Genomic DNA, 25390 nt, shown 5'->3' with positions numbered 1-25390 from the left:
CACAGCTCCTGAACGGATACCTGAGGTGAATGAGGCGGTGACGGAGGTAGACAGTTCGGGAGAGTGGGAGCCCAGCATGTTAGACTGAATACAGTGATTCCTAACCCTTTCTCTTTGACACATTCCCAGAGCCCTATCAGAAGGACTTGAGTACGCCTTGGCGTAGCACTTCCATAGATGGCATGGCTTCATGTAGTCATTCAAGAATACGTCACAGCAGAGAAAGCACAGTTGCCGTGGTGTATCTGTGGCTGCACATCCACACAAGACAGTGATCCTGATGTTTAGGTCTGGCTTTCTGTATTGTCTTTTTCTAAGGAGTTAACGCACTCAGCTTGATGGGAAACGAAGGAATTTCCTGTGCACTCAGAACAATGAGTCTAATTAAGACACGCCGATTTGTAATGCTATTTCTGTGTTTATTTTCCTGTAGTCTTGCATAGCCCAGTTTATCTACACAGCGCAAAAGAAAGGTCCGGCTCCACACATTACCATTCTGGTATAGGGTAAAAAAACACTCTGGCTTGATTTAAATTTCTGTGAACCAATCACAAGCATCTTGGGCACCGCTAACCACAGGATACAGCAACAGCGCCCTTGCAAAATAGATAGCGCAGATAGCAGATGGGGAGGAGAATGCCGTGTGAAATATGCGGCCACTGACAGGCTTATAACCAGCGGGGAGTCAGACTAATTTCCCTCTAAGATAAGAATATGTGGAGATATTTTTTAATGAAATCCTATTTTTTATATATTCTTTTATTTATTTATGTATGTTATGAAATTGTATATAATTATATTCTTTTGTAAATCACAGTCTTTCCACATACATCCCCCGTAAAACACACCAGAGATGCCCCCTGGGAACCCCTGTGCACAGAGAGGTAAAGACAGTGACAAGAAAAAGGTAGGACAAATTTGAACGGAAAATGATGAAGTGTACTGCCCTTTAAAATGTTGTATAAAAGACGAAACATGTCTGGCAAAAGAGAAGGGGAGAGAAAATACCAAACGCCTGAAAAAAAGGGCTCGGGTGGGTGAGGAGGGAGAGACGTGCAGGCAGAAGGACTCTGGTCTGGTTATGATCTGGTCTCAGATACAGAGCAGTAAGCTGGCTGTCAGACAAACAGCGTTCAGTCTTGTCAAACTCTAACACTCCCCAGTCCACTTCTGGCTCCCAGCCAGCTCAGTGACTGAAACCTCTCATCAATGCCATTTCATCTGTCCTCAGAGTCCCATTGTCTGCTGTGTTTGGACCACTTCAGCTCTGATCTCAGCTCAGACTTACATACAACATAGCCACTGCAGTAATATAATTGTATTTTCTATTTATATACTGTACATGTAAAATGTATTAGGAGAGATGCCATTAAATACTATGCAGTGGCACACAGAGAGAGCAAAGCAAAGTGACAAAGCTGGTCTTTTCCCCCCCGAATAACTCATCGTCTGTCCGTGTGATCACCTCGTTAGCGATTGCGGTGCTGCCTCTAGTAAATGAGACGTACACTGAGCAGTGCTTTTGCCGTCCCCCTGCGTCTTTTGACTGGGGAAGGTCTGTTTGATCTCGACACTTATCTGCTTCATTTCTGTTCTCTTATGTGGTACTCACCAGCCATCACTTTGATTTGTGGTCAGGCTCAAGTCAAGTGCATTAACCACGTAGTACACAGATGTGCACATTTAGCTGCGTAAACACACACACACACACACACCATCAAAAATAAATGGTCTCTTTGCAAACCTCAGGGAGAGTGAAATGAATGGGCCTGCTTGCAGGGTGTTTGATATCGTTTCAGAAACTGTTTGTGTAGTCTGTATTCATGCACTGCCGAAGAAAACTACTAACATGCTGCTGGTGATGTGTTGCCTATTTCAGCAGGTCCAGAGCCCAATATATTTGTTTTCTTCTGCCAGAGTGACTCATTTGCTCGGCATTCACTCTGAGACAAATCTGTAAATTGCTCCCTTTCTCGCATCCAAATGCCCTAACCCATAATTAATACCAACTGAGAGAAAAGTTCTAAACAAAAAGCAGTGATTCACGAGTCTTTTAAGTGCTTCAAAATGAGTCACTTTTACCCAAACAGAACAGAAGCTGTAACCTGTTCATCAAAAGCAATGGTAAAAGTAAGCATGGCTACTTTAACGATGCACTACACACAGACGTTGTTGTGTCACACTGTGCAGTGTTTATTCTTCCATGTTCAAATTACATTTGTGCTTAATAAAATGTAATCCATGATTTTGCCTATTTACAATAATTACAGACCATGTCACTATTTGTCCTTCTATGATATAAGAAGGATTCCGTTCAGCTGAATCTGTTGTACAGTGTTAGTTTTGAATTTAATTTAGATGCAGAATAACTGGCAGTGTGAATGTGGCATCATTACTAGTTTTAGAAAGATGATCTTATTTATACATCACAATTGAGTACACAAGGAAGCGCATCTTGTTTCATTAAAGAAAGAAAGACAGAAAAAACGATTTAAAGCCGTACAGTGTATTTCGTTTGGTAAATCTACCTGCTGAGACAACAAATAAACATAAAAGCATTTATATCTTTTTGAACACTTCTCCCATAACGTATCAGAAACTGAAGAGATAGTTAGACAGCGGATAACCATGTCACAATACAAAGGAGGGCCAATGAAAACAATGACTTTCTCTACTCTCTTTATATGTATCCTATCCCTGTATGCTAGCCCTGTGCATCTTTATGTGAAATGCTTTCTATGCCATCCTGAGTCCTTCATGCTGCTTGGGAGCGACATCCCTATATATATGGGAAGTAAGTATGCATGTAGATTAGGTTGAGACGCACCCCGAGAAGGAGTTGGCCTGTTTTAGTGAAGAAAAGTATTTTCTGTTGGAGAAAGTGAAGCACTCCAGGGTATGGCTTTTCTGCAGTGTCTGCAATAAGTGTTCATTTCTGGAGGTGTCTCCTTTCTATGGGTTTTTTTTCCTGTGAAAGACTTGGAGGCAAGAAGAGGAGTTGGGAGGTTTTGGGGATGCTGCGGGCTTCTAGTAGCAGGTTATCTGTTTAAATAAAGCCATGCAAAGCTGTGTGATAGGGGAGGAAGAACACATCCAGAATTCTTCTTTTTTTAAAGGTATCTGTGCAGACACTCAAGCATGTGAATAAAAAGCAACACATTTCAGAAGTTATCACGCAAGCAAACACAAACAGTATGCCTCTTTTGAGAGAGTTGAACAACAGTCTTTTTAGTTTTTTTTACTTCTACAACTATATAATTAAGGCAATACGCATGAGTTTACCATTGCAAATGAAACACAGGCATAGAAGAGACAATGTTCATTTCATAGGCTGCAAAAAAATCACGAGAGCTTCTGCTGCTTTTTTTTAATTTCTGTGTGTGTGAGGCCATGAAATAGATTGTGTTTGCATCTGCTCGCTTATTATCCACTCACTTATCTTTGTGTCTGCATGAAACACAGCAAGGGGACGAAAAACAGATCGTGAGAGGGAGAAAGAGAGGACGAGATGCTGACAGACACAGAGAATGAGTGTGAAAGTACTGTAGATAAAGAGTAGAGATTTCAGATGTAGCCCTTAGCAGTTCAGCCATGATGGTGGCTGAACACAGCTGGCAGACCCAGATGGTGAGGCGCTAATAACATTCAGAGTTTTGCAGCGCACCGTTTATTTTCTAATAATAAAACTGTTAGCGCTTGCTAATAGCATAGCCGCTGCCTGCCAAGCACACGTTCCGGCTGACACTCACACCACTCTGCTGCCATTTACGTGCCGTACTGCTGAGCCGAATGGCTCTATAGTAGGCCCTTAACATAGCAAGACAGACAGACACACACACACACACACACACACACATAGACCAGGGAGCTGTTAGTGTAACCAAGCAGAGCAGAATGACCTACGGTAATGGACAAGTGGATGTGAGTGTTATAAACATGAGGACATAAATATACATTTAGAGGTCAATGTAAACACACACACACACACACACACACAGCCTTTTGAACTAATCTGAGAAAACTTGTCTTGTAGAATGTGATGTTTAAAAGTAAATGGTTTTCAGTAACTTGTTTCAAACATAACTGCGTTATGAAGATGGCTTCTAGCTCTGGGACCACATCAAATGTAAATGAATAGCTTTTGCATACTGCTTCGCAACGACACAACGACAACGTCCAGATATAACAAATGTCTCAGGTGACGTTTCAGATCGCTTGGTTCTATGTCTACATGTAGTATTTCCTCCACTAAAGATTATGTTTTCAAAGCTGAAACTTGCATTTTAAGAAGAACCAGTTTCAATTGGTGCAAACTGAATAAGAACCCTTTAACATATTCAGAATGATGGAACAAGTAGTAAATGGCAAAAAATAAAATAGAATCCATGAATGGGTTGTATCTGGACTAGATCTGGGCAGAACACCCACACACCCAGGGCCAAAAACAAAAAAGTGCTATTCTGCGACAGTGCACACTCATCAGAGTGTGTTCTACAATAGAGAGCTACTGTGGCGTGGCACACTATGTGACTGACCCTAAAAGACTGCTGTGTCCATTTATAGGCTTTCCCCTTTTAGGTTAGATTGGTATTTTGCACCCATACCTATTTAAAAATATTTTGATCTGCACTTTTTTTTCATTACAATTCCGTCCTCTATATAATAATAATAATTGATACCTGTGTTTGTTACGTGCAATACATTGTAAACTATTGGCTTTTTCCCTCCTAACTCCTTATATCTGAGCAGTTTACTGAAATGAGAGGGAGCTGTGTGTGTGTGTGTGTGTGTGTGTGTGTGTGTGTGTGTGTGTGTGTGTGTGTGTGTGTGTGTGTGTGTGTGTGTGAGAGTGTGTAAAAAACAGAAGGAACAAGCTACGTTTGTCAGTATTATACAAGGTTGTTTCACCTCACAACTTATTTATTAAATATTTCAACAGGAGCCAATTTCCTGTTAAGTGTCATTACAGTGTTTCTGCACACACATACGCCTCCAAAGTGCCACAATTAATTGGACTTCATTTCCAGGAGATCATTTCCGACTGTTAGGCAGGCTGTAAAAGCACATCACCATGCACATAATTACATAGGAAGGCAGGAGCAGCCTGCAGAATTTATTTTCCACCCCAAACACGAGAGTCTGGTGAGTGGGACTCCGCTACAGCCTTTCAAGAGGCATTTATGTCTGTATGCAAACTAAATGAGCGAGCACTGTCATGACAATGAGATGCAGGGTATGAACTCTCTTGAGTCCCTCAAAATATGTATTGAATGAATGAATAAATGACAAAGATGCTGAATTAAATTAACTCACCTCTGTGGACAAATGAAATTTAAAAAAGTACAGAACGGTACAGTAACAATGAACCACAATAGCAAAAAAAACAAAAACATGAATGAACTCTAAATTGACTCTGTATACTGTGGCAGGTCTCCAGCTGTCTTGTGTCGCTGAAAGCAGAAACCTGTGTCTTGGGTAATTGAGCTCCCCTCTGCCAGACTTATCATTTTGCTTATTATGCAGGGATATGTAACACAGTAAAGCAGCTAGATTCTCTCTAGTTGGCTCAGAAGTGAAATCACCCCTTCACTGCACGGTTTGAAATGTTCAATACTAAAGACAAGATGAGGGACTGGGGGCTGCCAAGTGACACAGCAGGGGGCTTTTGTAAAAGGTCTCTCCAGTCGGAGGTTGTGGAAAACTGGAATAAAACAGAGTGATGGGAGAAGGCGTTTTGACTTAAAAAGGAAATGAAATGATTCGTGAAAGTCTATGAGGTGGATGAAGCACTGGTAGGTTGTTAACATGGACAAATCCTCTCTGTCTGTGGGTATGCCTGCATGTCTGAGTGTGTGTGTTCGTACATGCTTATGTACAGTGTGTATATGTGTGTGCGACAGAAGGTTCCGGGGCTGCTTTGTGCAGTACCGGCTGGCAGGGTGGCTGTGAGAATGGCCCTGTTTCCTGTGTCAGCTCTAAAATAGGTCCAAACACAGCAGAGATGCACGGCGCACTCTGGCTATTTACAGCACTCACACAGTGTGTGCGCAGGATGCTGCCAAGTGTATGGAGCTAGACGCACTCTGCGTTGGACTGTATCTCCACACAGACTGAAAAAAAGATGTATTCACTTTGTAAAAACACACCATATGACATATAAAGAAAGTAGAATCATCTTAAAATGAGAGGCACAGGCATTTTGTGGAATCTTTTTTACATCACAATGAAATGTGTGTGTTTGTGTCTGTGAGAGTCGGTGTGTACATGCCCTTGACCCCTCCATATGTGTGTGCTGTGAGAGTCTTGTGTATGGTAAGGGCACTGCACCCTGCTTATGTCACTGCACCCACCCCCTGTTCACTGGAACGTTGCCCTCAGCGTGTCCGTGACAACCAGCAAACCTCCCAAATGACGCAGACATAGTGCCACCTTGCCGTCCCGCTCTGGACATGCCCAGTAAAGGTAAACAGATTCACAAGTCCTACATTGCAGTACAAAGGAGCAGGTTATTCCATACATTTGAGATAATAATTTCATTTGGTCCCACCTCTACATTGTTTTTTAACAACACACGCCTTTCAGCGTCTCATTGAAGCACATTGGTCTTGGAAAGTGCTCGTTCCCTCTATTTGTATCCTTGCATCCTTTCTTACACAGACACAATTTGCTACATCGACATGCTGATGGTGGCATTTTGGAGCCCTGCGTGAAAAACAGTAGCAGACCACTGGTTCGTGCTTTATCCAATGCTCTGAAACCAGGTCTACATGGCACTTATCCATAACTGCCACTAACCGTTTTCTGCCACAATTGTTGATGTTACTAAACAGCAGAAAGTCTGTCACGTGTCACATCACATCAAGTACCAAGAAGAGTGTCAACAGTTTGACCTCAACAACTCTACCACGGACCGTACATGATTTTGTGTCTCGAGGGGGATACTCAGTTTGTCAGTCACTGTGAAACCATGTCGATTATGTTGGAATCCGTTGCTGCTGGCTCCCCAAAGACCTACCTTGATGGAAGGGAGGCACCCATTTACAAACTGACTCAAGTAGGTTTGACATAGGCTCAAGTCAAAGAGTCTTGTTGCCCCTCTGTTTTGAGAAGATCCTCCCTCCACTGTTTCCAGGCTGCCTCACCTATCGGTCACTCTGACCAATGACATTTTTACTTTGTTATTGTGTTTGTTATAGTGTTGTTTCATGCTATTTTTTAGCTTAGCAAGTAACCCTCATATATAGAGACACCATAACGTTAAGTTTCAGTCCCTGTGCTGCTCACCCACACTTCCTCTAGTGTACGCTCCTCTTCAGTTATATCTTGTAGTGTCTGTTTTAATCAAAATTGACATCCCTGACGATTATTTCTCGGCTGATGTGAGAGAGAGAGAGAGAGAGAGAGAGAGAGAGAGAGAGAGAGAGAGAGAGAGAGAGAGAGAGAGAGAGAAGAGAGAGAGAGAGAGAGAGAGAGAGAGAGAGAGAGAAAGAGAGAGAGAGCGAGAGCGAGAGAAAGAGAGAGAGAGAGAGAGTGTGAGAGAGAGAGAGAGAGAGCGAGAGAGAGAGAGAGAGAGTGTGAGAGAGAGAGAGAGAGAGCGAGAGAGAGAGAGAGAGAGAGCAAGGAGATACGCATAAAAAGTCAAACATACATGATTTTTGAAAAAGCACAGTGGCGCACAAATAACAAGTACATTTCCCCAAAAACATTGGAAAACAGACAAGGACGATGACAAGTTGAGTCGATGCTCCCATTTAGATGTAGCTACTTCCCTTTTACAATTTGTGTGCTGCCTGTCGGCTGACCTATGTGCATGTTTGTTTGAAATTACGGAGGTGGCCATATGGTATCAGCTTTCAGTGTACCCTGTGTCAGTTTTCAGTCATAAGGACCTCTCATGCATTCTGGAGGAGGAGGAGGAGGAGGAGGAGACGACTTATCTGGGAACTGATAAAACAGCTCAGGCCTTTCTCAAATTATACCGAAATAATTTTAATTGCTGGTGAGAGCAGCAGAGCTTTGAATTTTATCTCCCTGTTTTTCTTTGCCTGCATCAATTCTGTCTCTCACTATCCCTCCCCATATGGCTTCCACCCTCTTCTCTTCACCTCATTGTCTATCAAGTTTTCCCCAAAATATTGTTTTATACACATGCAACTGTCTGCCTCCATCTGGGGCTGCTGGTAAGTGAGTGTGAGTGCTGATTTCTGCCAGTGGTCTATGTGTGTGTAGCGGTGTGTGCTTGGAGCGTGTTAGTATACGGAGGTCATAGGGACGATGTTTAACACCCGGGCACTATATGACCAAGCTTTCAACCGGAAAAGTCAACCAAGAAATCTTGTCTTAGTTGATTTGTGTGCGTGTGTGTGTGTGTGTGTGTGTGTGTGTGTACGTGCGTGTGTGTGCGTGTCTCTGTGTGCATGCACGCATATCTTGTGCTCCATGAACCAGAGAGCTTGGGTCAGATGCCTCCAGTGTTGGGCTTAAAGCTGCTTTGAATGGGCCAGGCTGTGCTCATCTTCTGTCTAATCTTCTTGCTCTGGTGAGTGTAGGGAGGAGGAGAAAAAAAAATCCATAGTCTTTTCATCCTCCTGTGACCACTGTGCCTGTGAGACAGCAGCCGTGGGAATGGAGATGGATACAGGCAGCCCTGCCTCTGACCTCCCTCTACTCCAACACAAGGGTGGAGATGAACAGGGCCACGAGGATCGCTAACATCTTTCTTTCTCAGGCACACACAGACACATGCACACACACTCATACCGACACATACACACGACGACACAGACATCTCATTAAAGCAATAGTAGGTGAATGTTGCAACAGCAGTGTGCCACTGGGAGAGTGGTCTATTAGGGATGCTATCAAGAGACGGGGAAAGGAAATGAGAGTCGGTGTGCTTGTCCTGCGTGCATCTAATGCTGGTACGGCATATGTGTTTGACGTATTTCTGATTTTGACCCAGGCCAAGGAGCCAGCATTAATACGTATTGGCTGAATCTTTATGGTGTGTGACTAGAGAGTTATTAAATAAAATGTATATTAACCAAAGATTGTTTGTGTGTCAGAGATAAAGAGACTTGATTCTGTGTTCATGTCCAAAAACTGAGGAAGACAGAAACAGCCAGGCTGAAAGAGGCTAGAGCGGGCGTTTGATCCTAAATTACTCTTCCCTCCTCTCTGCTTCCTGGGGATTTTGGAGTGATACTCCCCTCTTGCTCCCTCGCTCCCTCAGCTGTCACAACCCATCACCACAACTATTCCACTTCAGCCGCAGGGATAGAGGGAAAGCTTTGTCCCTCTCCATCACCCTCCTTTCACATCTCTCTCTCTAATGGTAGTTGTGGCATATATCGAGAATGTATTAACTGGTATGCTTTTCGTTTTTTCTACCATGACCTATTGGTTTAAGGACACAACAGGATAATTATGATGTTTTAGTTTTTGCGAACAAGAGCGTCTTACTGCAGAATGTCAAATTAGAAAGTAAACACGGAGCCATTCCTTTGGTCATGGCTAGTATCCATAGAGATGCATGTGTCTTATTATGGTTTGTCAGGGGTCATTAGTGTAATCCAAGCAGACAGAAGTTTATACTGAGAGAAGTACGCCATAGTATTCTCTTTCTGTTTGTGTCTTCTTCTTTTTTTGTATCTATATGCAGCCGCTTCCGATAATGTCATCCTACACTGCTCTCCGCTCTTTGCAACCAGAGACTATCAGCTGTGAACTCATCGCTCTCCTTTAATGGCCAGGTCACAAAGAGTGGAAGGAAAAATAAGAGCATCGCAAAACAGTGAAGACGTTGTGTATGTTTAATGGAGAGACTGTGTGAGAGAAGATGGTTTCCTTCGTTCTGAGTACGAGTAAGCAAACCAGGACTGTGGGTCTCTTGATTTCAGTTTTTGTCTCTGCCACAACATTCTTTCCCAGGGGTCACTCACCTATCCAAGCCAGTTCACGGATTGGTCTGGCCTGCGAGTGTTTGTGTTACACTTCAGAGAGTGACCTCACGACACATGGCCATTAACTGAAGGTGCCTCCCAGTGCAGTATAGTGACATGCAGAAGTGTGCCGCTCCTCAGCCACCACACTTGAAGCCCAGTCACTACATTGGGTATACAAAAGGCACTCCTCTGCCAGGTCTCTGAGGCCATGTACTCTCCGTGGGTGACACTACCCAAACTCTGTAATTATAAAACGCAAAGAGCATTCCTCAGTCTGGTTAGCCAGAAGTATGAGAGGGAGAGAGGAACAAATATTTACCCCCTCCACCCGTTCCCTCTGTTCCTCCTCCTTTAACACGCCCCACCCCAATAATGTAACAGTTAGAGCAACTCAGGCTTGTAAACACAATAGTTATGTCTGCGCTCACAGAGCCATGAAGCAGACATACAGGCTCCACTAACCCTGCAGCTACGACTAATGCAGGCTCCGCTGCTCTCTTCTCCTCCTCTCCTCTCTTCACATCATCCTCGATATTTATGTTACCACTCCAAAAAGCAAAAGTTTTGGTGTCTTGACATTCAGCTTTCATACAATTTTATTAATTTATGGATTAAATGACGAATGACAGAAAGTCAATGGGATATGTACTCCAGTGTAGATTTTGTACCAGTAGTGTATTTACATTTTTCTTTGTCACCGGACACTTTGTCTTTCACAAAGTCATAACAACTCTATATAACTTAGTATTTTTCCTACCTCTCAATATGTATTGTCACATGCTGTATGTTCAGTCTATTGAGACTGCAGCAAACCCTCTGGGAATCCATTACCAGCTAATGTTGTCAAATCCTGCCAACGGTGATAACTTATGAAAAGTTATTTTGGTTTTTTTGTGCACTTTCCTATGAATGTCCAGCAACACGGGCAATCAGTGCGCCTGCACAAGCCCCTGCAGTGTTTAGGCAACAAAACTACCTGTTTAGTTTCAGGAAATGATCATGGTTTAAAATAACACAGAATAATACGCAAGTCAAGTTACTTACAGGTGCAACATGAAGTGGAGTAACGTCTACCTGAGCAGAGAATGAAGCCGCTCTGCCTCTGTGTGTGGGTGTTGTTACCTGTGCTTCACCCTGCTCTGTTCAGGTAGCGGGGCCGGCTGCGTGTGACTTTAGTATATGTTCGTGCATGTGTGTAGCTCACGGAAGCTGCTCGGCACTGACCTCATGCGGAGGATACACCTGATAACGTTGTTCCAACCAACGGCGTTGTTACAGAAGCGGAGCCCCCACCCTTTGTTTCCCCCTCAGGTAAGAAACTGTTAGCTCTGTCAAGACTTTTGCCATGGTTGGCGCTGTTAGCACCGTTAGCTGCGCGCTGCCGGCTCAGCCATCGCCATGTTGAGAGCCGTTGAGAGGCAATAGAAATGTATATAGCACCTTTAAGTACAGAAGTTACACAACAAATAAGTCAACATTGACCTCTGGTTTCACTTGGGACACAAGCAGCGGTCTCCTAGGTGAAAGTCTAGTGTTTTTAGACCCACCTGTCCACCCCAACCTCCTCCCTACGCTGACTTTGCTCCTCATATATGTCACCTGTACTGGCTCATAACTGGATTACATACTAATTCATTATGTGGGTTCTATATGCTTCCTTGTCCGCAAAAGCATAAGCTCTAGACATTGTGTGACGTACATGCAAATCACCTCCATTTCATTTCTTATATCATAACATATTTGTGTTACGCACTGATTTAGGAGGACAGTCCAAGGATGCTGAAATCAATTAATCAGTGAGGTATCAAGGACTTACCAGCAAACTTCAGGAAGTGTTGGCCTTGATAATTTCTGTATGTTTATTAATGTGATACCAAATATTGTTTTAATTGTCTGAGCCAAGGGAAACATAAGCCGTACCGCTGCAGAGCACAGACCACACAACTGAGGACATGTGAATGTGCCTCAGACATGTATTAATAGGACACTCCACCAGACTGTTTGTATTAACACTTCGTAAACAGCGTGATGATATCCCAGCCTTTAATTCTTGTGTCTGTGCATGCATTATGGTGATCCTATTTTGATTAGACATCCTAACTCATTTTAATTAAATACATAAAATAGAGAACAACAACAACAAAAAGAGAGGGAATCGTAACGTGTCAACGGCTATTTGTGTTTGATGTTAACGGGCAAGCACAATGCATTAAGCCTGGAATGTAAGTAATGTGCACTTAGACACAGAGGCCCAGCCACACTGTGTGGACAGCATCGTTTAATGTGCCGCAATAACTCTGTCCGGCTGCTGTTTCTCATTGCCTCTCTTTAACCCTGCATCTTCTCTATATCTCTTCTCGTTGTCACCCTCTGTACACATTTCTTAAATGGTCAACCGGTGTGAAAGATGAGAGAGGACACTGCAGGTCTCTTCGGGGCGATTTACTTTGTACCATTCTGTCCCTCTGGTCCTGTTTGTCTGAAGGAAGCAAGATACTGAAAATACTAACAGTTGATATGATACACTGGTACCGGCTGACTTTTATGTTTGCTGTAAAAAAAGACTGAAACATGTTGTGATTTAAGAGTGGCGTTGAACTCTATCAGTATAAATGCAGGGACGGGCTCCACAGAGGACCCGCCTCCTGGGTGAATGACTGTGAGAGCTGCTGCATGGCAGGATGAAGTGTGTTCATTTCCTTATTTATTGACTCACTTGCTTTTCTCTGAGTGTTTGAAATTAATAACAGCCAGCAAAAATCAGACAGAGGGATGAAAATCAGCACTTTCCCTGCAGTGAAGCCATTCATCAAGCTAACGAGGGGGAGAATAGGAGTGGAGGAGGAGAGGAGGGGGAAAAGTGACATTTGGAGAGGGAGCAGAGAGCAGGAGGGAAGCAGGTGCAGTGTGAGGCAGAGGGGGGAGGGAAAGCGATGGGTTGGGTACAGAGGCAAGGGGAAGGAAGCTAAGTTTGTTTGGGAGGAGGAGGAGAGTCATTTAGAGGATAGCAGGGCAGACAGAAGAGGAGGAGCTGCGTGTCACTCTAAAAAGAGGGGTAGAGATAGAAAGAAAGACAACTTTGACATTGGAGTATAAATAGAGAGGGAGGAGAGAAACAAAGAACACAGACCGTTTATTCTAGTCTAAGGGATTTGCAGTAACAAGGCAGTATAGAAACTAACAATGATGGGTTTAAACGTTTTAAAGTCCATGCCTTTGCTAATGTGTGGATCCTGCCGCGATAGAGACTTTCCTAACAACTATGTCCACATTGACTGGGTTCTTTATTTCTCTGCAAGTGGCATCACATTTCCACAAACAATCAGCGAAGTACCAGCTCTATCAGCAACATTTAGAGCTGAGGATTCCGGTAGATACAATACAGAGCTCTTGCTCACCGACTCCAACCGTAGTATTTTACTCCCCTTCACTGATGGGTGATGATGGGCCTGCCCTCTCCTCAAAGCCTTCGCCCTTGCGATGGATCGGTCCCATGCTGCTCTGCCTCCCCGACAGTCCACCAGAGACCCAACAGTATCTCACACCCAGAGCGGGGCTGACTAAGCACTTACTGCTGAGCCTCTCTTCTCGGAGCGAGAGATGAGCGCCACGCTGAGAACTCTGCCACGGGAACATAATTAGCAAAGTGGAGCTCTGCCCAAACACACTGGGCTAAATCTAGTACCACTTCACATACAAATGCAACCATCTTCCCTTCTTAGCTAGGAAAGTACAATTTACACAATCAGGAGTTTTATGTTTACGTTGTGTGTTTATGCTTACACATTTGAATTGAATCATTTGGAGTGTTAAAGATAACTCCAATGAATAAGTCTACCAGTAAGTGTTATCGTCTGACAAGGAAGCGCCCAGCGACAGCTACAAGCTGCTTTGCAATCTTTCTTTGAGTCGGTTCAAACTGAAAAACTTGTGCTTGGTTCCATGTAGTGACGCAAACCGTGCCCATCTTACTGCACATGGATATCTGTATTTTTAACTTTAAAGTTAGACCCCAGTGTCTTTGGCCACCAAGGCTAAATATAATCAACGCCTCCTGAGCAGTCTCCAGTTTCTCACTCCTTTCCGAGAGGCAGGTGGAGCAGAGAGGAGGAGGAGGGGGAGGGGGGATAAATCAGCCCTCAACTTTTGACCCATATGGAGCAGGAGGTTGTTTTTGTACTTCTGCGCTGGCCCCCTTCTCTCTCTGGCCTCTGGTCCCCTCCTCTATCTTATTCATTTTCTCCTCCACATGACAGGTCAATCTGGATCGATTTCATCTGCCCTCGATGACTGAGACCAACATCCTGGCACCCAGAAATAGAGCTCTCTGTGATAGAAGAGCCTCCGAACAAGCATTACCGTTAGCACGCAGCTCTAAGCTGAGTGAGAGAGGATGGGGCGACATAACCATTTGGAAAACATTCACTTGACATCATTTACTGCACTGATGGACTACATTGCTATAAAGAAGCAAAAGACACGGGGAATGGATGGTTGTTACTAGATGTGGTGTATAGGTGACAGTGTTTCAGCAAGTTTCACATAAACCACTCTGCCATACACTGGCCACATGGTTGGTGGCCTACCTGTTACAGTATGCTTATGAGATCACACACCACACACACACACACTCTCACACACACACACACAAGCCTGGTTTTGCAATCTATGTTTGCACTTAGCGCTCCTCCTCACAGCCTCTTGCACACACTTACTCTGCACACACACACATACCTGGTGTTTTATCTTTGTCAGCATATTTTGGGTCATTCACCTCCCTGCTGGGCTCTGAACTCCTATGTCTCTTTGCATGGTGAACCCCTAAGGTGTGCCTGACTTGATAACACACACACACACACCACTCACAGGTAGGACACACTGGCACCCTCATACCAACGTTAACTTCTATCACCAACATCTCACAGTGTAAATACATTTGTGCCTGGAAAATGAGTTTTCTCTCATGTGGGAAAGAGGCGCAGTGACACAGTGGTGATGTCTCGGCATCCCAGGCTGGAGTCAGGACATTCTTTCCGCAGGCAAGGACATGGAGACCTGGCTCTGCGTCTCCATCACTCAGCCTGTCCTCCTGGAGCTACGTGGCCAGACTGCTCAACTCCCCCCCCCCCCCCCTACACACACACACACACACCCTCATATGCATGGATTTGCATAAAACAAAGACATGGCTCTGCCTGCAAAGTCTGCCTTGGGTGAAACTGCTAAGAGCAGGATCGACCAGACCACACCACACACAGCCACTCTAAGCTCGGCTGGCAGGTTGTCAGAGCGCAACATCAGTGTAGCGCAGCAGCGTGGCAAGGGAGCTGAGATTTACGAGGCTGACTAAGATAGACACCCTCATGGTTTTCCACTTTCATTCGTTTAACATCCGTTACCTTGGCATTGTTTATATTCTACAGCCCTCAGCAGTGAACAGAGGGCACCTAATTCACAGTGATGACGTGGGAGGAGAATCAGAGCACTTAAAACACTTCATCTAAAGATGATTTGTCCTTGTCTTCCGTGATGGCTTTTGTCCTGCTTCGCCTCTTGAAGTTAAGTGGAGCTGGAGAAAGGCCAGCTACTGATCCCACGCCCCACTTAGACACAATCAAGTAAATAACACTGCACACAAGTACATGTACATACAAACACTTGTGCATACGTACATTCTTCTTCACCAAGGTTCGAAGTCATGAATACAAGCTCAGTCCTTCTCTCAGCCTTATGTGTCATGACCAAGCATATCGCGGCGTCCGCTACGGAACAATCAGTGAAGCCATTACAGGAACAATTGGGTTTGCAATATACATTTGCCCAGTTTCCTCTCTGTCTCTGTGAATTGATTTCAGGAATAGAAGCTTATTCTTCACTCTGCCTCTCTCCTGCTGTCCGACACACTCTGCTTTGCCTCTCTGCCTTTTTTTCACACACAATCTGAACATTTACATTTGGACGAGTGGCCATAATGTGCTGGTTTTGCTGTCGATTCAGGACGACAGAAAACGTCATATCTGTGTAGTGTGTCGTGTGTCTTTGTGGCTTTAATAAGGTGGGGAAATGCATACAGTACTCTGCAAAGTGATGGCACCGAGAGAGATGTGATGGAGAGAGATACTGGCAACATAAAGAAGGTGTGTACTCTTTAGCATATGAATAGGAATTGACAAACTATGGTATATTATGTATCCATTATGGAAGTCTTACATTTATATTATATGCTATAAAACACTCAATATTATATGTGGTGACTGTATCCTCTCTCTATTTAATATAAGAGTCTAATATTGATGCATAATTAATATGTATTTCATTGTGTAGATGCCTAATAGGAAACAACATGGCCAGTAATAATTCTGTATATTATAATCAGGTTTGATATTTCGAGACAGCTGTGATCATTTTTTTTCCAAGCTTGTTTTACAAATTCATTCACTGTTATGAAGTTGAAATTAGAGGGGAAAGACAGGCAAAATAGATGAGAACGACAAAGAAACAAGTGTTTTACCTCAGGGAGGGAAGGGCATGGAGGAGTGGGGCTTGAAATCACAGATGGAGGAATTTTCTCGACGACCTAAAGGAGCAGATAAGATTGGACAAAACATATAAGAATAGATAAATGAATATCAAGGCAAACACACATGCTGTCTTCTTCTCTATACCTCCTTTGTTTCTTCTACTGCGCGTGTCACTCTCTGCCACCCTGTCAGGCCAACAAACAATCACAGAGAAACAAGGAGATCCTCTCCGAGCGAGATTCACTCTCACCGTGTCGGTCTGGTGAAACACAGTACATGTATCATAGTAAGCGTTTGATGCGGAGGGAAATGTAAAAATTTGCATGCAAATAGATTCTACAGGCAGAACTCATGCATCAAAACACTGTAACCACAAGAGACAAAACTAAAATATCGAAGCACACAGTGTGATTGCACATTCCGTTGCACAGAAAAGGCGATGGAGTTCTATGCAAAGGCCTTTTATACTCCTGCTAATCTCATTAAATGACATCATTGTTCTTAAAGGGAGGGAATTTATTGTACGGAAAAATGGAGGATGTTAATGTCGGACTCCCGTGCTACCCCGTGACGAACACTGTCATAAGCATCACCCTCAGAACACTCACACGTAATGTTGCTCGAGGCATCCAAATAGGATTTTTCATATTCCCTAAAAATGTTGCTACACAAGTAAAAACATTTGCTTAGCTCTTCAGTTTCTGTGCACTGATGGCAAGCAGGGTCGCTTTAAGACGCGTTGGAAAATGACAGTTGAGGAAATACTTTGCCGATACACTGCAGTGAAGGAAATTTAAAATAATTGGATTTTCAAATAAATGCCACATAACTCGATTCTATGGAGTATATAGAACCTGCAGGAAAACAGCAGCGATGCAGCATGGTGATATTAGTACCGCTAGCAGAAACAGAGCCGTTGCATCTAAATCACAATGTGTAATCTTGTATTAGAGTGACAGATATTTCAAAACTATATAAACAGTTCCGAAAAGGCAAGAACACAAATGCTAGAGAGCTGAATCACGGATAAATTGCTGAATATTGATCATCGTTCTTCTCTATCAATGACGAAACCATCACTGAATGTGTTTTCTCCATATTTCATTAAAAGCATGCATTAATGATAATAATAAAAGAATAACTTAAAATACGAATAAAACCCAAGATGTATGTATTGAAACTGTGATTTCTGTCATATATCAGGGTTTTATTTTTTAGAAACTTCAAAAACACATTCCTACTTCGAAAGACTATAATCCCTCATACATTTTATATTCAACTTTTATGCAATGGTACCGCTGAAAGATGGTCTTTCATTTATTCAAGTCACAAGCTCTTGGTTTGGGTCCATTTACAGACATATAAAATTACCCCAGCAAGTCCCGACCACCTCATTACCAACATAACCTGCAGCCAGTCTTTTAAGGACAACTCTCTAATGACACTGCGCGTTTTCCGCTTCATGTCTATTTGAAGCACTGAGACTCTCTGCCACAAAGAAAGAAGAAATGCAGAAAGAGCAAAGTGTACTCTGATCAAATAAGGTTCTTAATTGATCCCTGATGTCTGTTTAATTCTGACGGAATGAGTGTTTCCATACCGACCTCTCATATACTGTACACTGTTCAGTGAGAGGAGTTTTTTGGTCTTTGTGTTTGGTCACATTCACAGATGTGGCTGCCACCTGGTTGTGCTGAGACACCTGACGTCTGTTACTGTTGCACATCCAGTATGTCCTGTATCTGCATGGCTGTTTTTCAGAACCAAACTCATAAATCCTCAAAGGTTTTGTGATATGTCACCGAAAAATAATCTTACAAAATCCTAACTCTGTGATTTTTCTACTTTGCTTTTCTTAAAGTAGAAAAGCAAGCAAGTGAAAAAAAAACCTTTGGACTCATTGCACTACAAGAGAGAGGGTCGATGAATGTTTTCCTCAATAGTATTTTTCAGATGTCATATGTTATTTTGAACCTTGATTAAAGTGTCAACTCAAGACTGAGACTGACAATCCCAGTTTAGCACTCCCAGCCTGAGTCTTTGGATATTAATAGGAGGAACAATGAGTTTAGCTTACTAGCCGCTAGTTGTTTTGTTGTGTCTTTGCAACACCCTCAATGCAATCCTTGAACGATGTGGGTGTGAGAATAGCATGAACTGCTGTCTGTGACCATCATGGCCAGGAGCCATGCATGCCCTGCTCTACATATTTTTATTGAACGCTTGTGCTGCATGCATGTAAGTACGCAAGCAGCTTGTTGTGTAAAACCTATGCCATATATGAGTCATCAACTAGGAGGTTAACACATTACCTAATAGCATAGGTTTTACACACACAAAAATAAGGAAAAGTTAGTTCTGTGTTAAAGTAATTTGATTTTGTTCCAATCCTCAAAAACGTACTTGTGTAATAAAAAGAAAAAGTTTGCTGCGAGAGTGTAACTCTCTCAGACAGTGGTGAAATACAGGAAATGGGTAAAAAAAAAAATTGGCAGTGACTGGTCTTGAATTTACTGTGTATAGTGTCCCATGTCGGATGTGCATGTACATCTCATTCAGTGAGTTCTGGGCAGAGGAAATGAGCTTGAGCTCCCCTGGGCACGGATTACTCTAATGACTTTGAGAGCAGCCTTGTGCGCTGCAACTTTTGACCTCTGCTCATCCTCTTCTCCAAAAGATGACAAGAGACACATACACATTCACAGACGCATTCCCACACATTTACACATACAAGCACACATATTGCCCACACACAGGGGACTAATCGACCGTGCACACGGGACGGCATGAGTTAAGAGATGCAGAATCACACACAAACAGCAAGACACCAGATCTTCTCCAACCCTTTCCCTGGCACCACGTAAAGCTTCGAAGAATTCAGACCCCCAACCTGCTCTTATTTTGGGGTCTGTCAACTGGCATACTGCTACTTAAGTGAACATTGTGCTGCATCTTATGCAGTAAGCCCGCATAGCACCGACGTTCCACATAAGTGCGTCATTGGAAAGTCGATGGATTTATCGCTTACACAACCATTGCACACTGGTGCCACAGATATAACGGGAAACATCTTTTGCAAATCAGATCTGTCGTCAAACAAATGTCATTCAGCTTGAAGAATTGAAGTATTTGAATCACATGAATGCCAGAATAAAGAGAAACACAAGGAGCATCCTGCTGTGAAACAAAAGGCAGCAGCAAACATATGTAGGGTCATTTATTGTTTGTCTGCGGATGTGTGTTTGTGCTGGTGCGTGCAGGCTGATGAGTGTGTTTTCATTTCTCGTCTCTGTGGTGAGTGTGTATTCAGTTCTAGTGGATGGATATTAGAGATCTAACTAGTCTATCCCAATAAGGAAACAATCAAAATATACAAGCTAAAGAGTCAAACAGGGACATCCTGAAACAGAAACCAATTTTTCATTTTTTACGTGCCACTCCAAACACATCAAAAAACTGAAACGGCAAGTACAGAGACATGTTCTTTAAAGAGAGGAAAGGCAAACAAGTATGCAAAATATAGCAGCGCTACTACTTTGATCAAAATAGATGTAATTAGATAAATTGAGGAAGAAGGAGAACGGCTTGGCTGTAAATTGCATGGTGTGTGCATGCAAAGACCCAACACGGGCACAGCTGCACAGAGCTGCACTCACGATTTATCATCTCTACATCGCAGGAGCCAGTGGCCCACACCACTATTAATCATCAGCAAAATCATTTAATTCAGCCCAAGCCTGACTATTGTCTCAGTCTCTCCCTCACTCTGGGCAAATCAGCCACCACAGCAGCAGCACACACCTTTGAGGAAATCACACAAAACAGAGTGGGATACAAGTGTTGGGTTAAAACGGGCTCTCTCTCTCTCTCTCTTTTTTTTGAGCAATTGTGAAGCACATCATCCCTGGCAGGTGGTGCACACAAGGTTTCTGTAAATCGAACAAGTATGAAATTTATAATGACAAAGACGAAGATAGAATAACAGTTGATCACTCAGTGTTTTGTTATCAAACTGACACTGTGGGTAATTTCCATGAAATGTACCCTTTGTGTATATCCTTCACTCACAGCCGTGCACACACAAACTGTGGCTAAATTGCAAAACTAATCCAGACTGAATATGTCCTCAGAAACCTTAGTGTTTCTTCAAAGTGGATTTTGGCACATTGGTCTTCCTGTTTCAACAAACAAATTGTCCTGGAACAGTGAAACAAGATGGTGCCCACAAGGCTATTCCTTGTCCCAGAACTTACAAAATAACTTTTCCTCTTGTGTTTTGGAAAAGTGGCCTCTTCAGTTTGTGCACCAGTACAGTGCAAAAGTTATGTTGAAAGAAGACAAAGTCAGATGACTAAACAGCAACTGCAATGCACGACCGGGTACAGGCGCTGAGCCTCTTTCTGCCCACCGCAGCGGCTGACTTACACTGGCACCTTCTCCAGCGCCCCCTCACATGCCTGACATGGCAGTGCCCTCACTGCAACCCCCTCACCGAGAGCATGTCTTCTCCAGGCCCACTGACAAACAGGATGAAGCAGGGTAGAATTGGGAAAGCCAGACGATGACAGGCTAATGACAGTTGAGCACACAGTGTCTGAAAAACACAGACAGCGGGCACACTGGACATGCAAAGATCAGGAAGCAAGCAATGTGAAAAAGGACAAACGGATGGGGCAAATATAGAACATGCATAGCCACAAGAAATTCACATTGAGATGTCATCCTCACATACTTCCTACGTCCTTCAAGGAAAACCCACACACATTCACATTAACACCTAACACAGACATGTATGCACATCCACACACACAAGCACACAGAGAGAGAGAGAGAGAGAGAGAGAGAGAGAGAGAGAGAGAGAGAGAGAGAGAGAGAGAGAGAGAGAGAGAGAGACTCACATACACCAATTGCAGGTCACATTCTACAATAAATTAACATAATGTGATTGTATTATACAAAACGGTATTAGGCTTTCACAGATGAGTATGTAATTTGTAGACCAAAATATTTTCAAATAAGACATTATTTTATCCTACATTTGATTACAAAGATGATTTAGAATGGAAATTGAGTTCGTTTGAAATCGTATTTGTTGCCTAAATGGCAGCAAATAACATTTCATGTCGTTTTTAGGATCATTGTGAAAAGGATTGGCAGTTAATTTGGGGATTTTTATGATTTTTTTTCATTTTAACGTTTATCAGACAATAGTGTGTTGTAACAAAAGTCAAATGTGGGCCAATCTTTGTTTGATCAACTCAGTAAAACCGGACCGGATTGATGCTGCACTCCGATCAAAAGGGAGAAAGTGTCTCGACCTGAAATGCGTTGCTTTTTAGCAAATTACTGAAACAAATATATGTGTCTGATTATTTTAGGGTGGCACGTTTTTAAATTAGCGTCGTAAAAAAACACAAGAGGGGCGACAACAGCTAATATAAAAAGTGCTAATATGTAGTGCAGTCATCTCATCACGGTTTGAATCGAGTTCCATTGTGTTTCAATCACAAAAGCAAAATAAAATAAAAAATTCAAGACAAGTCAAAAGAAAAGTGAGAAACTTATTGAAGACAATTACATACATTTATTGCATATCATTTAATTGTATGAAATGAAAAGAACGAGCACATATGAACATCACATATGGTTAGTGAGTGAAATAATTTTGCACAGCAAAATCTATATATATATATATATATACTATATATAATATGAAGTATTAATTAACATATTTTCAAGATTTATTGGCGAATGGTACTCCCTCATTTTGTACATGCAGGGTGTCAATCCCTGACGATCTAAACAATGTCCAGACATTATTCATTATAACAATTGTTATTGCTTTGCAAATATTGAGTTCGTTTCACGCAAAACAACAGTCTCCTGAACTGATAATAAAGTATCAAAATGTTACGATCAAGTCGTAAAAGAATGTGTGACGTGGAGAACACTAACTTTTTCCTTCCACGTGATTTTTAGTGCATTTCAGTCCAGAATACACCAGTACGTTGAAGACACACGTTCCCAAAAAGCATGGTAATTTACTTTGACTTCTCCAACAATACTTTTTGAAATACAATATTGAAATGTGTGGCGATGATCAATCGAGCTTTCACACTTCGTTTTGAAGCACATGCTGCAAAAGCGTTGTTTATGAGCTGCACAATTGCACAAACTGGAGCCGAGCCAATTTCTCTAAACCATTGTTTAAATACTTTTGTGCAGCAATCATCTTCATAATTATGATATCAATCTAAATGATTCAACCTGTAGCACGTTTTCTTTTGCAACTTTTCAACTTTGCACTTAAATTACGCTTTAAAAATGGTTTAAATGTTGTCAAATGCAGAGAGGAATACCTTTAAATAACAATATAGGCAATAGGCATCAGACTATTTTTCCAGGAAAGGGATCGATGATTTCCTTTACAGTGAAGTCTTTTCATTTCCCTCTCGCATCGGGATCCCCGCTGATCAACTTCCTTAAGAAACGCATAGGGCATTGACTGCAGCCTAATGACAGCCGGTGGTGGTGCACTTCAACACAGCTGAAATGCACTTGCATGAGGGGTTGGGAAGTCTTGTCACTTTTTTGTTGCTGTCCCAAAAAAGTGAGGAGGCCATAAATGAAGTTATGAATGCCATGCTGGAGTCATCCGACAAGAAGAACATCTTCAAGCACAGAAAAAAAAAAAACCATACATGTCCAGCATGCAGGGAAGTTCAATAAGACATCTCTTTAAAACAATGAATAGTTTGTAATGAATATAGTCTTTTGTTGCTCAAAACAAAAGCAAGCAAACGCATGAGATGAGGTGGTGTCAAACGGCAGGCTCGCAATCCTCCAAGTTTGGCAAAAAAAAAAAAGAAAGGTAAAAAAGACCAAAAACATATTGTTGATGGATGCAGGATGACAGGAATCGGTACACTGGAGTATACTTAGTACTTGCATGCACACTTCGTATACTGCAGCATAAAGTTAGATTCACTTTCAAAAATCAGATTTTACTCAAACACTGCAAATCTAATGAACAACGATGAAAAAAAGACAAACAGGCTATGCATAATATACGTATGATAGCAAAACGATTTCCTAATATGCCTCACCGAAATTAAAAACACGGAGGACAAAGCCCTACAAATCTAAAAACAGTCGCAGACGTTTCAAAATGTATAAAATAAAAAAGTAAAAAGTTGACAAATTAGTTCTTGGTCTAGTAGTTTTTTTTTCGCCAAATGAAAAAAAAAATGTTTCATGAAAACTTTTGTAAGCGGGGGTGAGTAACCCATCTGATTTTTTCATCTGATTTGTTTCACGATTATGTCGAGACTCACATGAAAAACTCCGGGGATGAAGGGTTGTTGTCACTGCTGGATCCATTTTCTCTGAAACCGTTGCTGATGAGCTTCTCATACTTTTCTTTGTACGCGTCTCTCTCCCGGACCAGCCTGGAGATCTCCTGCTTTAGGTGATCGACCTGCTGGATGAGATGCGTCTTCTCTCCCTCCAGGACGTGCCGCTGCTGGACTCGCTTGTACCGGCAGGACTGAGCGTAGCCTCTGTTCTTTAGGGTCCTCCTCTTCTGTTTCAATCTGATCACTTCTTCCTTGGTGACCCCTCGTAGCTGCCGGTTGAGCTCCCGCACTGACATGCCGACCAGCTGGTCGTCTGAAAACCGGTCGTCCAAGCGCATGTGTTGGTGAATCGTCCCAGAAGTGCCGTTGGACTGGACGCCGGGTGCTTGGTGGTGGCTGTTGCTGTGGTGGTGATGGTGGTGGTGGTGCTGCCCTCCGTTCTGAGCGGCTGCCGCAGCGATAACTGCCGACACCACCGCCGCGGCGGACCCCATCTCTTCCCCGGCCATGGTGCCTCCTGCTCCGGCTGCGCCAGCAAACTGCTGGCCCCTGGCATAGCCATCGAATGACTGGAGTTGGTGACTGCTGTTGATCAGCGCCTCGACTGCGTCTTCGGGGCTGAAGCCCAGCGCCTCTGGATTCAACTGCTGTTGATAACCGGACATCCAGTAGAAATCCTCTATGTGTGTCTTCTGCTCGCTCCCCGAGCCCGGACTGGGCGCCGAGAAGCTTGGGGAAGGGGGCACCGAGCTGCACGGCGTGCTCATCGGGGTGGAAGACAAGGATCCCCCGGCGATAAGGCGACTGCACTGGCTGATGTTGCGATCGGGCTCCACCGGCTCCTTTTTCACTTCAAACTTCATCAGATCGAAGTCATTAACATATTCCATGGCCAGGGGACTGGTGGGCAGGTCGGAGTTGCTCATTGCCAGCTCTGATGCCATCCTCTTGCTGCTGACAGTCCTCCAAGTGGGGTGAAGAGCAGCTGTCAAACTGGGTTGGTTGGGAAGAACGTGAGCCAGTTAGATTTTTAAGCGTTTGTCTTGATTCTGAAAAAAAAAGAAGGTTTTCAGCGTCCTTTTTGCAGCCGCGGACTTACAGGCGTGTGAGAGTAGTTTTTCTTTGCAGAGTCTATTGCACAGACACACCAGTGCCGCGCGCACGAGTAGCGGGGTCCCGTCTCAGCATTTGGAATTCGGCGGTTTTGTATTTCAAACATTTAACACTTTACGGTTTCTTCATTAATACATTGCACAAGCGGAGAGGGAGAAAAGACGAAAGTAAGGGAGTGGATGCAGCCTCGCGCGTTACACGGCGCTCACTGGTCGGGCAATATTTTTAGAGGGATCACACAGCAGATGAGTTTAAGAGCATTGTAGCTGCCCTGACGTCAGTCTGGAAATAGGAAATTGACTCGGACGAAGAGCCAATAGGGTCTCACACTCCGAGAGCTAATTAACATATTAGTAGCCCGACAGAAAAAAAACTTTTCGCAACTGTCAAAGGCCATCAGCTGACTGTCAGCTGGGACACAGACTCTTAACTCGTTGACGACTATTTAAATCGCCTC

The 25390-nt window shown here is 43.2% G+C and overlaps 1 protein-coding gene across 1 annotated transcript in view; it reads right to left on the bottom strand.

Moving 5' to 3' along the window:
- Positions 1–25178, bottom strand: part of mafa (MAF bZIP transcription factor a) — a 69357-nt gene extending 44179 nt beyond the window's left edge. Inside the window, exons 1-2 of the mRNA XM_079282502.1 lie at positions 23800–25178; positions 16456–16521 (exon numbers count right to left, since the gene is read on the bottom strand). Coding sequence (XP_079138628.1) covers positions 16494–16521; positions 23800–24764 — 993 coding nt within the window. The 5' untranslated portion in view covers positions 24765–25178 and the 3' untranslated portion in view covers positions 16456–16493. The remainder of the gene's footprint in view (positions 1–16455; positions 16522–23799) is intronic.
- Between the last annotated feature and the right edge of the window lie 212 nt (positions 25179–25390).

Source organism: Melanostigma gelatinosum, assembly GCF_949748355.1.
Source record: "Melanostigma gelatinosum genome assembly, chromosome: 2".
NCBI lineage: Eukaryota > Metazoa > Chordata > Actinopteri > Perciformes > Zoarcidae > Melanostigma > Melanostigma gelatinosum.
This window is presented reverse-complemented; position numbering and strand designations above follow the sequence as displayed.